The 14,636-nt window shown below is 59.6% G+C and overlaps 2 protein-coding genes across 3 annotated transcripts in view; both read left to right on the top strand.

Annotated features, from left to right (window-relative positions):
• Window positions 1-8,506, top strand: part of AKT2 (AKT serine/threonine kinase 2) — a 29,313-nt gene extending 20,807 nt beyond the window's left edge. For both annotated transcript variants that reach the window (XM_074278426.1, XM_074278425.1), the window contains exons 8-14: window positions 3,855-3,923; window positions 4,153-4,275; window positions 5,024-5,152; window positions 5,273-5,487; window positions 5,576-5,663; window positions 5,895-5,997; window positions 6,130-8,506. In XM_074278426.1, coding sequence (XP_074134527.1) covers window positions 3,855-3,923; window positions 4,153-4,275; window positions 5,024-5,152; window positions 5,273-5,487; window positions 5,576-5,663; window positions 5,895-5,997; window positions 6,130-6,209 — 807 coding nt within the window. In that variant the 3' untranslated portion in view covers window positions 6,210-8,506. The remainder of the gene's footprint in view (window positions 1-3,854; window positions 3,924-4,152; window positions 4,276-5,023; window positions 5,153-5,272; window positions 5,488-5,575; window positions 5,664-5,894; window positions 5,998-6,129) is intronic.
• A 3,807-nt stretch (window positions 8,507-12,313) lies between these two features.
• CCNP (cyclin P) lies at window positions 12,314-14,599 on the top strand. The gene is made up of 7 exons (XM_074277033.1): window positions 12,314-12,665; window positions 12,748-12,863; window positions 13,309-13,398; window positions 13,493-13,648; window positions 13,752-13,910; window positions 13,988-14,142; window positions 14,343-14,599. The coding sequence occupies exons 1-7, from the start codon at window positions 12,500-12,502 to the stop codon at window positions 14,536-14,538; spliced, it is 1,038 nt and encodes a 345-aa protein (XP_074133134.1). The 5' UTR covers window positions 12,314-12,499; the 3' UTR covers window positions 14,539-14,599.
• Window positions 14,600-14,636: the final 37 nt, after the last annotated feature.

The raw sequence follows: 14,636 nt of genomic DNA, 5'->3' as shown, positions 1-14,636 counted from the left end.
ACCATCCAGATCTTCTTGCCCTTGTCCCGTCCCTGGCTTTCCACATGGGCAGCCCAGACTGTGGGTCAGCCATTATCTCTAGTGCTCCCTGACCCGCCTCCTTTTCTGAGCCTCCATTTCCTCATGACCTCTTTGATGATGCTTCTGGAGTCTGGGTTGCCACTGGTGATAGGCTGGTCTGCTTAGACACCGCCCTCCCCCCCCCCCCCCCAAACCCTCTCTTATTTCTCCGCTGCCTTTTGGATCAGCTGCAGTTTTGGTTCTTTGGCAGTGTGAGATGGTGACGTTCCATTAGTCACAATCCTAGAGCATCGGCCACAAGGGCCTTGCTGTTCAGCAAGCAGTGGGGATCCCTCTCTCCGTAACCCCATCGGGGGGTTTCCTGGAGGGTTTGCCATTTTCTTGTCCAGCACTTTTGACAGATGGGGAAACGGAGGCAAACTGGGTGAAGGGTCTTGCCCAGAGTCATGTGTCAGAGACCAGATTTGAATTTAGGAAGATAAGCGATCCTGCCTCTGGGCCACGCCCCTGACTGTTCATCACCTAGTCCATCTCTCCATCTTTGCCACAAGAATTACCTGGGAGACCTCTCTAAGAGCTTTGCTAGCTCTTTGCTAGCCTGGGTCAGCTAGGGATCGGTGAACTTACTTTTCATCATTTTTTGATTCCCTCTTTCAATACTGGGTTTTCTTTACTATTGATGTATTTATTTTAAGCATTTGGCCACTTGATTCTCACAGACCCTACTGTCTCCGGGTCTCGGAGCTTTTCTAGGTGATGGACCAGCAGAGGATCCTTGTCAAGGGCCCGAGAGATGCCCTGGGCGGCATTGGGGCTGCCCAGAGGCTGTGGGCACCGCTCCAGCTCTCCTCCATGGGCTGAGGGAGCTCCCTCAATAAATGCTCCTCTGTTCATGATCTTCCAGTTGATATTCTCTTCCTCCTGATATTATGTAAGGTATTAAGTAAGGATATGTAAGCTCCTTTAGGGCAGGGCCCACTCCTTTGGTGCCTCGCCCATTGACATGCCTCCAGGACTTATTGACCTAGGAATCCTGGATGATGTAGTGCCCAGAAGCCTTCTTGGTTGCAGAAAATTAGGGGCCACAGAGAGCCTGGATCCTGTCATGACTAGACCTTTCTGTCTGTGGTGAGGCTTGGAAACCGCGCTTCTGTGGCCATCCTCACGGGACCCTCGACGGGCATGCAGTGCTCTGGAGAACTACCCACCACCACATGTGCAGTGATCTAGAGATCCGCCTGCCTGTGCACATGCAGAGATCTGGAGGTCCCCCAGCACACGTGCAGAGATCTGGAGGTCCGCCGGCATGCATGCGTTTGTCTGGCCTCCCTCATTGGCCTTCCTGGAGGATCAGCTCCATCTGGGAGTTTGTTTTCCCCATTTATAATGTCCTTTTTTTTCAGCCGTCCTTTACTGAGCATTTCTCGTCTCCCCTCTTCACATCTCTCACCAGTAGGCCCATAACAGATAAGCCACATCAACAAGGGCTCTGAGTACCCCCGTAAAGCCGGCCCCCGCTCTGGCCGTGCTTGGGGCCTGGGAGACGTGTGGCTGTGGAGGAGCGCCAAGTACATGTTCCCTTCCATCCATCCCCGGTACTCAGGCTCTCACCACACCAACCGGAGTGATGTCGTCCACTGTATTCATACCGTCCCTTTTGCCCCCCTGAGTTTCTAGTCTGGTGCTGTTATCAGAAGGGCTGTCATTATTATTGTTGTCCAATTATTGTTGTTGTTGCTTTTCCTTTTCCTTTAATCTCTCTGGGATATATTCCTGGCATCACCAGGATCAGGAACGACCATCCAGTCTCCGGCTTTAGCCACCACCGTCGGACCTCTTTTTGGCTTTGTCGTCCTGGTGGTTGTGAGGGGAGCCCCAGAGACGCTTCGAGAAGCAGCTTTTTGTTTATTGTGTCCTTTGAAGACTGTTACCTTTCAGACATCTTCCTCGTCAGAGATTTTGAAGTTTGGAGGAAACTTCCTGGAGGTGTCGAAGGAGCAGGAAAATGTTAAATTTTTTCCCCTCATTTCTGTCAATTATCCAACTTCTTCCTGCCTTTGCCCACAAAATGAGGCCACAGTCGGCTGGGCGGCGTTCTGCCGCCTGTGATAGCGCCTGAGCTGTCTGCAGAATGGAGGGTTCGACACTCGGACCCAGGTGCCGGCCAGCAGCGTCCTGCTCCCTCTCACTTTTCACCCCATCGAGGACCAGTGTGTGTCGACTTGGTCTGGAGGATCGTGACTTTTTTCGAGATACTGCCAGGTTGGGGTTTCCACATCTGCCACAGAACGGTGTTTCTGGTTATCTTGGCATTGGCTGTGGCACCTGTGTGTGTGTCCTGGCTCCGAGAGAGTGTCATAAACCTCCAGCCGGGAGGCTGGGCCCTTCGGGGTCACTGACGATGAAGCCTTTGCCTGTTCTTTTGGGTGACGATGCTTCACTGGGCATCTCTCCAATCTTAAAGGCTGGGCTGGGGGCATCAGACCCTCCCTGCCCTGATGAAATCCTTCATGCACTCTCGGGCAGGATGAGGGGCTCCCGTGGGGCTGCACCAGACCTGGCAGCTTTTCTGTGTTGCTAAGAACTGTGCCCAGGATTACACTGAGAAAGACAAAGGATTCGGGCTCTGGGCGTGTGGTTGTTGAGGCTACAGAACCACAGCACAGAGTAGAGGAAAAGCACTTTGAAGGCTTCTGCCCACCCCCTTCCAAGGTGGACGGCAGCTGGGAAAATAGTGCCATGTCAAAGGGTCCTCAGGCTGGCCCAACAGAGCAGCTGACCCGGTGCCCCTCACTGTGGACGACATCAGGGAGCCTCGGGCCCAAGAATACCCGAGGGCCTCCTCCAGCCACCAGCCCATGCAGGCGGAGAAGCTTCTGCTGTCTGGTCCACGGTTCAGAGCTGAGTGGCCAGGACATTGGGCCATAGTCACTGGATGCTGTTGCCCCTGGTGACCTCCATGTTGTTCTCTGGGGTGATCCAAGCCCTGCTGATCATCTTGGCCCCTGCAATTTCTTCCTGGCATTGAGTGCCTTGGCTTTTCTTCTTCTCCAATCTCAGTTCTGATTTGAGGCCCTGTGCCAACTGGGCACTGCTCGTATCTGCTATTGAATGGGGTGGTCAGCCCCTATTTGGCCCCCACCTCGATTTCCTGGGCATCTCTCCTGGTGGGCTCACTGACCCTATTTGGGGGCTGTCCCTCTCTGCCAGCTTCTTGGGGCATCCATAAGAGGGGGACATCTCCAGTTGGGGCCTTGCTCCGGTCCCCTGATCTCTTCCCGTGATCTCGGGTCAGCTAACCTGTCAGGACCCTTCTTGCAGCCCCCAATCCGGCTGTTGTTGCGCAGGGCTGGTCTAGAGGGAGCCCTCTTGCTCGCCTTGGGTGTTGTTGGCCCTTCATCGGCCGGCCCCCTTGGGTTCGTTGCTGAGAGGAGGACGGGAGAGCTGAGGACTTGGGTGACGGGCCGGGCTGCTAGCAGCACCCCTCCTTTCAGCCCCTGTATTTTTCTGGTGGGTGAGAGTGTAGCCCCCAGGCCATGGAGCGGCACAGGGGACCTTCCTCCCTGTCATCTGACAGATAGAAGCATGTAGGGACTCTGTCCACCTGGGTGCCTGTGGAGGGCCCGGTGAGGGGAGCAGTCCACAGGAGAGGTGCAGGCAGAGCCCCTCCTTTACGCCGAGCGGCCCCTGATGGCAGGGGATGTCAGCACACTTGTGCCCACGGCCCAGACCATGGCTACTACGATGCGGTCGGGGTTTGATTTGTGAGGTGCTCCCTGTCTGGTGACCTCCTCAGAGAAGGCTTCTGGCTGATCTAGGGTCTCTCTCTCCAGGCACTAAAGTACGCCTTTCAGACGAACGACCGCCTGTGTTTTGTGATGGAATACGCCAACGGCGGGGAGGTGAGGAGCCACATCGTCCGGACACGAGCTCAAAAAGGCTGCAGGGCTGGCGTGGGCAGAGGCAGACGGAGCTTGGAAAATGGAGGCGACCGGGGGGGGTGAAGGGGGGGATGGGGAAGGCCATGGGGCAGCAGAAGTCCGGGAGTGGCTCCCCCCAGAGCTCCTGGCCGGCCTGGGCTGGGCCTTGGGGAGGGGCCGGCCTCACCACAGCCTCCTCTGCTGCCCCCAGCTCTTCTTCCACCTGTCGAGAGAGCGCGTCTTCACGGAGGACAGAGCGCGGTTCTACGGGGCCGAGATCGTCTCTGCCTTGGAGTACCTGCACTCCAGGGACGTGGTCTACCGCGACATCAAGGTGAGTGCCACCCTTTGCCGTGTGGCCCCCGGCATCCTCCTGCCCTGCAGTTGGAGGCCTGGAGCGTTGGGGCCGCCCGTGGGTCGCTGCAGCTGTTGTGGGACTCTGCCGTCCGAGGGTCAGTGCAGAGGAATGAGACTGGCGGGAGGGCGAGACTGCAAGCGCATCATTGGGGTCAACTTGTCCAGTTCCATGCCTGCCAGCTGTGGGGCCGTGGGAGGGACAAAAACCCGGGTCCGAATCCTGCTCGGAGGCTGTTAGCTCCGTGACCTCCCTGTGCCTCAGTTTCCTCCCCATGACCTCTGAGGTTGCTTTTACTTCTAAACCTGTGAGATCCTAGTGCACAGGAAGATTTACTGTTATCAATACCTGGTGCTACATTAAGCAGCACTTGAACCCGGGGCCATGAGCAGAGGCTGCACCGGGCCCTGTACCCTTTATGGTCAGGGTGGTCCAGTGACTTGCTCAGTGCCACCCACACAGGAAGTCTTGGGGTTTAAAGCCAGGCCTTCCTCCCCCCCAATCCTGCCTGAGCCCCTGCTGGCATGGAGCCCCACAGCGGACATGGGCTGGACTCCTCAGGGCTTCCCGTTGGGAGCCTGAAGTGGCCGTGCCCAGGGGAGTGTCCACGGGCACACGGAAGAGCTGGCAGCAGGAAGGGACGGAGGGGCCCTCAATGGCGGTCCTAGGCTTGGGCCGTGGCCAGGGCACTGACCCACCGGCCCTCACGCCCCTGCCTCCCTTCCAGCTGGAGAACCTCATGCTGGACAAAGACGGGCACATCAAGATCACTGACTTTGGCCTCTGCAAGGAGGGCATCACGGACGGGGCCACCATGAAGACCTTCTGCGGCACCCCCGAGTACCTGGCCCCCGAGGTAGCTGAGGGAGGCCCTGTGGGTCCCCTCCCCCCTTTCAGACCTGCCCCCCCCTCCCCATCGCCCTCCCACCAGGGGTCCCGGTGCTGGGCGGGGCTGAAGGCCTCTTCTCGCCGCCAGGTGCTGGAGGACAACGACTACGGGCGGGCAGTGGACTGGTGGGGGCTGGGCGTGGTGATGTACGAGATGACGTGCGGCCGGCTGCCCTTCTATAACCAGGACCACGAGCGCCTCTTCGAGCTGATCCTCATGGAGGAGATCCGCTTTCCCCGCACGCTGAGCCCCGAGGCCAAGTCTCTGCTGGCCGGGCTCCTGAAGAAGGACCCCAAGCAGAGGTGAGAGCGGGGCGCAGCCCCCCGAGGGGGTGGGGTCCAGGCCGAGCCCCTGGCCCGACCTCCCCCTGAGCTTTGTGTGTGCCTGCAGGCTGGGCGGGGGGCCCCGGGACGCCAAGGAGGTCATGGAGCACCGCTTCTTCTCCGCCATCAACTGGCAGGACGTCCTGCAGAAGAAGGTAACACGTCTCCCAGGATCCCGGCGGGCGCCCCCTCTGCCTGGCTTCTCCCCTTCCCAGCATGCTCTGGGGGAGCTTCCTCTGCGGGGCTGTCACAAGGCGGTTGTAATCTGAAGGCCGCAGTGGGGGGCGGGGGTGCCCCCTCCCTTGGTCCTGGCTCTTGATGGGAGCGCCGTCCCCTGGGGCCTCTGCAGGCTGGCCCTCGGTGACCCTCCCCCCACTCTCCCCCAGCTTCTGCCCCCGTTTAAGCCCCAGGTCACGTCGGAGATTGACACACGGTACTTTGATGATGAATTCACGGCACAGTCCATCACCATCACCCCCCCAGACCGATGTAAGTAACCGCCTGCCTCCAGTGCAGGCGGGGCCCCGGGCATGGGGGCGGGGGGAAGGGGAGCTGCGCCCCCAGCCCGGCCGGCCTGCGCTCTGTCCCGGCGCTGAGGCCGGCCCTCTGGTGTCTTTGCAGATGACAGCATGGGCTCCCTGGAGCCCGACCAGCGCACCCACTTCCCACAGTTCTCCTACTCGGCCAGCATCCGGGAGTGACTTGCCCGTCTGAGGGGCCCTGCGGGACGGCCGGGCGGCTGCGAGGCCACAGGCTCCCCCCTCCCCCGCTCCCTTTGTCTCTGCCCCCCCTCCCCCACACGTGCTTTTCTCTCCTCACCAGTCTTGCCTCTGAAGGAGCCGGCCCTGCCTTCGTCCTCCTTGCCTGGCGGTCACTCGCTAGCCCCCCGACCCCGGCCCGGGGGGACTCTGGCAGGGAGAGGGCAGCCATGAGCCCCCCAAGGCACCTAGGGCTCGGAAGCCCAGCTCTGCTGGCCTTGTGGCCTGAGGGGAGCTCCCGGGTGCCTGGCTGAGCTGTCTCCTCAGTGGTCAAAGGGAGACGTGGCCGCCTTGTCCCTCGGGCCGGGCAGCCAGGAGCTCTCGCCGGCCCTCCAAGGGAAGCCTCGGTCGTCCAGGACTCGTGAGAACACGGGGCTCTTCCTCTGGACCGAGCAGCCGTCGGCCCCTCCCTGGGCCTCGACCCCCGGCCTGGCTCTGCCCTCAGACCTCGCGTGTGTCTGGAGGATGTCCGGCAGTGCCACCCCTTGCCAGCGACGGGCAGGCAGCTACTAAAGCAATAATGTCTTGTACCCAACCAGCCTTAACGCCGGATGTCCAGAGCCGGGGTGCCTGATCCTGCCCAGCCCCGCTCCTCACTGGTCGGGGGGGGGGCCCGCAGTCAAGGCCGGCTCGGACTCGGGCCTCCATGCTGCCTCCCCTTTTGCCCGCGGCGCTCCCTGGGCTGGCATAAGGATGGGGTCGAAGGGGTCTCCGGTCTCTTCCTCAACAAATGAGATGGTCTGGGGGGAGGGGGGCTCATCCCCTCACCCCCCACTGGCATCGGCTGTGGCCTCTCGGGCTGGCCAATGGGGTGAGTTTGGGGGGGACCCCGGGGCAACGGAGCAGGGAGGTGTCGGGACCTGCCTTAGCACGCGTACCGAAAGCAGGCACACTGCTCGTTTCCCAGCCCTTGCCCCCTTACTGGACATAGCGTCCTGTCCACTCTGGCATGGGGCCCCCCCACTGGGAACTGGGGACCCTCTGTCCCAGTGCCTTATCTGGACAATGTCACAGCCTCCCCAGAGTGAAAGGTCAAGACCAGGGAACATCAGGGATTGGAGGCCTGGGGGACCTTGGCTTCTGGGGGGGGTGAAGGCTCTGGTACAGCCTGTCACATGTCCCCCCGTCCCCCCATTTTAGCTTGCTTTCCTCTCTTTCAGTATCTTCATCTCTCCCTCCTGGGACTGGTCTGGGGCATTTCTGTCAGTCCCGGGCCCCATCCCCCTTCCTCAGTCTCCCCCGAGCTGCTGGCTGGGCCAGAGCTTCAGCTGACTGGGGTGACCCAGGGCAGGACTCCTGGGGGTTCCCCCTTCAGCCCTCATGGAAGGCTTTGGGTTACAATAGGAGGTAGTGGTTGCACCCCAAGTCCAGATCCAAGGTGGGAAGGGCCGGGTCAGGAGGGCCTTGTGACCTGGGCCCCTGCTTTGGGTCAGGCTCGGGGCACACACACCCCACCACAGCCCCAAGGACTGAGGTGGGGGGTTCAGAACTGTTACAGATTACTTAAGCATCAGTGTTCAGGCCCCTGGACCCCCAGTGTTCCCCGCTAGAGGTAGGGGGCAATGGGAGCATTAGGTCAAAGATCTCGGTCCATCGCTCTCCTCGCTGAAGTGGATGTGGACAGGGGCATTTGCCCCATTTCCCTTTCTGCACCTCCTGAGGCCTGTGCCCACAGGGGACTAGAAGAGCCTTAAGATGGGCCTGGCTGGGAATGCCCTTGCAGAGCCCGGAGTCCCAAGAGGCTTGGCCCTACGCCTCCCCAGGTGTTTCCTTGTGCTCCGGGTGGGGAGCATCCCGGTCTCCCCCAGGCCCTTCTGCCACGTTCTGGAGCTGGCAGCAGGGAGCGCCGGACTGGGTAGCGGCTTCTGGCGCATCTCGGGGCTGCTGGGTGTGCATCCATATACATACGTACGTGTCTCTTAGGGATGGACCTTCCCTGGGCCCCTGGGGTGGGCAGAGTGGGCCGGGACTAAGGGCCTCTCTCGTGCTCCCCCCAGGGACACCTCTCTGGGGCTGCTGCGGCTCCCGGGGGCCTCCTGTTGCCTCCTTGGGGTGGGGGGTGTTTTCAGTTTGGGGGTGTTCTGTTTTTCCTCATGATGCAGGGGAGGGGACTGGAGGCCAGGAAGGGCAGAGGCTTTGTGTGGGGATATTTTTTTGTGTTTGTTTCTGTAAATCATTTTAGCTACTTTCTTTCTCCTCGAATTTGTACGGTACAAACAATTAAAAAAAAGTTTCTGACAGATGGAGCAGTTCTGTCTCCACCCAGGGATGACCCCCCCTAGATCTAGAACCCCCAAGATAGCAGTTCGGAAGGCCTGAGCCCATCCCTCTGGGGGCATTGGCCTCCAAGGCCTGTGCTTCAGCCCGGGGCTGGGCTGGGGAAGGTACTGGGGCCTCCTGGTCCTCAGCCTCCCCACATCAGCCAGCGAGTGCCTGAGCTCAGAGGGTCCTGGAAGAAGAAGGGGGCCACCACTGAGCGGGATCCGGGGAGAGCCTTGTGTGGGACGGGACGCTGGAGCCGGGTGTGAAGGCTGCTGCAGGATGGTCCTGCTGAGCAGGACATGGCAGGTGGGGGTGCCACAGAGGCAAGAACGCCAGTCTGAGCCTCGAATGCCAGGCAGAACTGGCACCTCAGATCGGAGGATAGCTCTCTATCAACTTGCCATGAAGAGATGGGGGAAGATCAGGGTTTTGAAGGAGCCTCAGAGACTCCACAGGGCCTGTCGCCTGCAGGGTCCTTGGCAGGTACCATCCAGCCTTTCCTCTGAGGCCCGTGGAGAGGGACCTCCCTGGGTCGTGCAGCATTCCCCTTTGGGACAGCCTAGCTGGGAAGCTTTGTCTGCCGTCCGCCCTCGGTCTGCCTCTTTGAGGGTCAAGGGACCAACCCCACGTAGCCACCTTTGTATCCTACCTTGGGGCTTGGCGCAGTGAGCATGTGGGAAGCATTTATAAAGCACCTACCAGAGCCAGAAACTTTTTGAATTCAACCCTCACCACAATTCCGCTCTCCATTTTATAGCTGACAAAACTTGAACAAGTGACTTGCCTAGGGTCTCACAACTTAGTGTCTTGGGCTTGGGTCTTGCTGATTCTAAGCCCAGGCCTCTCTATACGCCCCCCTCCCCCACTTTAATAACATTTGAAGGCTTCTTGCCTGGGAATTAAACCTGTTAGGCTCAAGGCAGCGGAGACCAGTTCTTTAACACGGAGTTCGTAATCCTCTCAAACCCCCGGATCTTTTTCAGAAAACCTGCTATTACCTCCCCGTTTGATCTTGGGGAATTGACTTTTTGAACCCATGTGTGCCTTTACATTCATCTCTACTGAATTTCAAAATGTGATCTTGACAATGTTTTTATTTTTCCAAATACATGCAAAGAGTTTTCCTCATTTACCTTTTGCAAAACGTGTTCCAGATTTTTCTTCCTTTTCTTCCCTTCCTCGCTCCTTAAGACAGCAAGCCATCCGATCTGGTTAAACATGTGTAGTTCTTCTAAACATATTTCCAAATATGTACAAAAGAAATCAGATCAAGAGGGGAAAAAAAGGTAAAAATACGGTGCTTTGATCCATATTCAGTCTCCACAGTTCTCTCTCTGGATGCATTTGTCCCTTTCCATCAGAAGTCTCTTGAAATTGCCTTAAATCACCTCACTGTTGAAAAGAGCCACGTCCATCAGACTTGATCACACAATCTCGTGCTGTGTACAGTGTTCTCGGTTCTGCTCGTTTCACTCAGCCTCAGTTCATGTTAACTCTTCCAAGCTTTTCTGAAATGAGCCTGCTCTTTTTTTCTTTATTTTTTTCCTGAGGCAATTGGGGTTAAGTGACTTGCCCAGGCTCACACAGCTGGAAAGTATTAAGTGTCTGAGACTTAGATTTGAACTCAGGTCCTCATGACTTCAGGGCTGCCCCCTGCCCATTTCTTTTAGAATAATAATCATGTTACATCCATATTATTCAGCCGTTGGGCATCCACCCATTCAATTTCCAGTTGTTTGCCACCATAAAAGGAGCGGCTGCACATGCAGTTGACCAGATTGTCTAATGATTCTCCCAGTCTCTCTTGACCTTGACGGCTCAGCAGACAGCATTCCACCCAGCCTTTTATCCAAGTCACTGATGGGAAGGTGACATGTTCCTCAGCAGCCGGCCAAGCCCCCAGTTCTGGGATACTCCATTAGAAGTGAGGGGGTTGCCGGGGCTGACTGCTGAGATCCAGCAGCTTGTGAACACTGGGATTCCATCTAAACAGTCATTCTAATCCTTTTCCTAAGAGGAATGAGATCTGAATAGGAGTAATGTAGCTGAGCCTTCCCCCATGGTTCCTGTGATCATCTGGGCCTGGGCCTTTGCCTTTGGAGCCGGCCTGCCCTGGCTCCCTGCTGGGGTCTGGGCCACGCTTGCCCAGAGCGCCTGAGCCCGATGCCAGCTCTGTGACCCTGGACAGGGGACCACCTACAGACGCCTCAGCTAAGGGGGCTGGAGCAGACAGGCTCCTCAAGCCATTTCTAGATTGGAGGCCTCCAACCCCTTGGGAGAGGGAAGGAAGTTTAGGATAATCCTGGACTCCCAACAGGCATTGGGCCTTGTTTTGGTGGAAGGGAAGGCCCGAGAGCCTGGGGGCTATGGACATACTTTCCTCTCCACAATCTAAGGAATTCCCTCACATTTGCTTAACCCGCCTCACAAGTGCTTTGGCCACCTCAGATTGGCACCAGGTGAGGTTGGGACTTCTAACAGTGGCAGCTGTCACTTAGGAGGAGAGAGAACAACTCCTGAGCTCCCTGGTCTCCAGCTGTTAACACTTACACTCTCCCACTGCTTGGTACTTAGAGATCCATCAAACAACAAGCATTTATTAAGCCCCTACTGTGTGCCAAGCACCAAAGAATGGAGGGAACTCCTGCACATTTAAGCACATGTAGACTACAAAATAAGGTAGTGAGGGGGAAGGGTGCCAGCAGTTGGAGGGATCCGGAGATCCAGGTTCAGGTTTGAAGAAATAGGGGAAGTCTGTGCTGGGGGTGGGGGCAGAGAGCCCGGGAGAAGGCAAATTGCAGGGACCCAGGAGAAGAAAATCGAGAGCATGGGAGGGAGCTGGGGGTGGGCCAGGAAGCCAGGTGCTGAAGTTAAAACAGGCCTTGAAAGCTAGTTGTAGAGGCATGTGGAAGATGATGGGAGCGGGAGAGGAGGAAGAGAGGCCCAAGGAGCCATGGAAGCAGTCAGCGTGAGCAGGCTCGAGGGCCTGAACTGAGAGATGACTAGGAAGAAGGGATGGTACACGTTATCTGTACAATAAAAGGCAGCTCCTTGAGAAAAGGGACTGCAGGAGCTTTACCTTCCCATTCCCAGGGAATCTACTGATTCTCTTAAAGAAGTCGCATGGCACGGGGAGGACTTATTGTCGCCCTTCACACACTCCTCCACGATGGGACCTGGCTGGGTGACATTCGCCAAGAGCTGAATTCAAATCCTGCCTCAGATACTAGCTACATGACCCTGAGCAAGTCATTTGACCCTGTTTGCCTCAGTTTCCCCATCTGTGAAATGAGCTGGAGAAGGAAATGGCCAACCACTCTGGAGTGGTTAATCTTTGCCAAGAAAACCTCAAGTGGGGTTAGGATGAGTCCGACACGACCAACCAACAGCAAAAATAAATAAACTTTTAAATTGGCGTTTTACTCCGAAGGAAACCGAGGCATGATGATGACTCGACTTGCCCAGGATTAGGCAACTAGTCTGAGGCTGGATCTGAACTCGCGAAGTTGTTCTCCAGCCTCCGGGATCGGCGCTCTATGCACTTAGGGCGCTTCCTAGTTGCCCTGTATAAATACAAATTCTAGTCAGCTATTCGTACCCAGAGGTCCGGCCATTAAGAGAGGCAGCAACGATTTCACCTGAACACCCCCAGGGCGCCCCCCCCCCCCCAGCCACCGGCCTGAATCTGGCACGACCAATCAGGACCGCGCTCCCCACGGCAACCAATCGCGGCCACCCTTCGAAGATTACGTATGTGCTAAATAAAGCGACGCCCCTGCCTCCCGCCGCGACCAATCAGAGTCGTAGCTGTAGGTAGCCGGGCGGGGCGGGGCGGGGCGGATTGCCTCGGGACCAATGGCCCCGCTTCCCGGGAATTTTTCAAGGGGGCGAGCTGGAAGAGAGGTCCCCCGCCCCCACTAAGAGGCCCAGCCCAAAGCCCCTCCCCAGCTCGCGGCTCCTGCTTGGCCGGGATGTCGGGGTGCCCCGCCGCTTCCTTCGCTTCCCCTCCCACCCAGCGGCCTCTCCCTTCTCCCCGGGAGTCTGAGCCGGGGCTCTCCCTCTCCTCGCGGAGCCCCGTCAAGCCCACTCCCCTAGAAAAGCCTGCCGCCGCTTCCGTCCCGGGGACAGCGCCCGCCGGTAGGAGCCCCGGGCCGACAGCTTGCGCACGGCTCGGGCGTCTCCGTGTGGGCCACGGGCCCCTCACGTCCTTCCTCCGCAGGCCTTTCGGAGCGGGCCGCGCAGGCTTGGCCGCCCCCCGGGCTCGCCGAGGCACTGGCCGCGCTGGGGCTGGACGGGGAGCGCGAGTACGCGGGAGACATCTTCGTCAGCGTCATGGTGAGGCGGGAGGGGTGGGCGCTGGCCGGCCCCCGGGGCGGCCTGTCCCGATTGGCTAAAACGCGGTTCCTATTAAGCCCCGGTCCCTTCCCCGGCTTAACTGGCCCTCCAGCTAGTAAAAGGTCCCGGGGAAACGGGCTGCTTTACCTTACACAGGTGCAGCAGCCGGGCTTGAAGCCGGGAGCGGGCCGCTCGGGGCTCTCTCTAGGGCCGTCGGGGTTTAGTCCCACGCTCGGGACTTCTAGAGTAAACTAGCATTTGTGAGGCGCCGACCCGGTGCCAGGTGCTGTGCCGAGCCCTGGGGAAAAGGCACCGCGCTCCGCCAAGGGCCGGCGCGTGTCCAAACCGGACGGCTCGCCTCTCACTTCTCCGCTTTGCCCCGTGCTCGAGCCTCGGGGAGAGACCTCGGGCGAGTTCTCCCAGCCGCCCCCGCCCCCCTTTCCAGGCAGGCCAGGCGCTCCCCAAGACGGACTTACCTCGTGCGGTGACCGCGGAGATGCGCGCCCTCGTGGTGGACTGGCTGGTACAGGTGCACGTAGGTAGCCGGGGCCTGGGGGGAGGGGGGTCCCCAGCGGGGCCTGGCTCCGCCCCTGCGGCCGGCCTCAGAGCCCGCCCCTCGGCCTCTCCAGGAGTACCTGGGCCTGGCCGGGGACACGCTCTATCTGGCCGTGCACCTGCTGGATTCCTACTTGCGCGTGGCCCGCGTGCCGCTGCGCCGCTTGCAGCTGCTGGGGGTCGCCTGCCTCTTCGTGGCGTGCAAGGTGGAGGAGAGTGTCCGCCCCGAGGTAGGGTCCCCGCGAGGAGAGACGGGAGGGGCGGGGCAGGGGGGAAGGGCTGGGCGGCCCCGCACCCACCCACTCCCGCTCGGCCTCCCTCACCCCGCTCCAGCCCGCCTCCCTGTGCCTGCTGGGCGCCGGCTCCTTCTCCCCGGCCCAGCTGCTCCGCGCTGAACGGCGCCTCCTCAGCCGCCTGAACTTTCAGCTCTACTACCCGGGCCCCCTCCTCTGCCTGGGCCTGCTGGCCGCCCTGGCCCGGAGCCGGCCGCGGGTGAGAGGGGTGGGGCTGCGGGAGAGAGGCGGGGGAGGGGAGCTGGAGCCTCCCCCTGAGCCCGGACCCCCTCTCAGGTCGTGCTCTTGGCCACCTATTTCCTGGAGCTCTCTGTCCTGGAGGCCGAGGCCGCGGGCTGGGAGCCGAGCCGTCGGGCCGCCGCGGCCTTGGCTCTGGCCCAGCGCGTGCTGCTGCACGAAGCCGGAGAGGCCGCCGAACTGGGTCTCTACAGGTACTGTCCCTCACCCCAGCTCCACCACAACGGGCTTTGAGATCCTTCCAGAAGGAAGGGCGCTTAGACATCCTTCCTGGGCAGAAGGGAAGGTGGGGTTTCCAGGGAGGGGAAAGAAGCGGGGCAGGACTCTTGGCTTCCCAGGGAGGGGTTCCTCCACTCCGGCCTCGCTCACACTTTTCCGTGGCCTCCCCTTGCAGCAAGGCGGAGCTGGGCCCCATCGTGCCCTGCATGACCCGAGCGGCGCTGCGGGGTCCGGCCCCCGGCCGGGCCGCTGTCTTTCTCAAGTACGCGAGCCCCCAGAGGCAGTGCATCAGCCTCGTCGCCGCCCGCCTGCTCGCCGGGACCTGCCCCGGGGCCCCCCTCGGGGAGGAGGGAGAGGAGGGGGTCTCGTAAAAAAAAAAAAAAATCGTTCGTTCTGTGTGTCTGCACTTTTAATAAAAACGTGGTTTTTAAATGGACTCCTCCCGCCCTTTTGTCGCGTCCATTTTCTT

This window comes from Sminthopsis crassicaudata, chromosome X (genome assembly GCF_048593235.1).
Source record: "Sminthopsis crassicaudata isolate SCR6 chromosome X, ASM4859323v1, whole genome shotgun sequence".
Taxonomy (NCBI): Eukaryota; Metazoa; Chordata; class Mammalia; order Dasyuromorphia; family Dasyuridae; genus Sminthopsis; species Sminthopsis crassicaudata.
Note: the sequence above shows the minus strand (reverse complement) of the source record. Positions and strands in the feature narration are given on the sequence as shown.

Excerpts from the sequence above, each read along its gene's own strand:
- CCNP (XM_074277033.1), top strand. The coding sequence starts at position 12,500 with ATGTCGGGGTGCCCCGCCGCTTCCTTCGCTTCCCCTCCCACCCAGCGG. Across the intron at positions 12,666-12,747 it reads CCCGGGGACAGCGCCCGCCG|GCCTTTCGGAGCGGGCCGCG; the intron begins GTAGGAGCCCCG and ends CTTCCTCCGCAG. Across the intron at positions 13,399-13,492 it reads ACTGGCTGGTACAGGTGCAC|GAGTACCTGGGCCTGGCCGG; the intron begins GTAGGTAGCCGG and ends CGGCCTCTCCAG.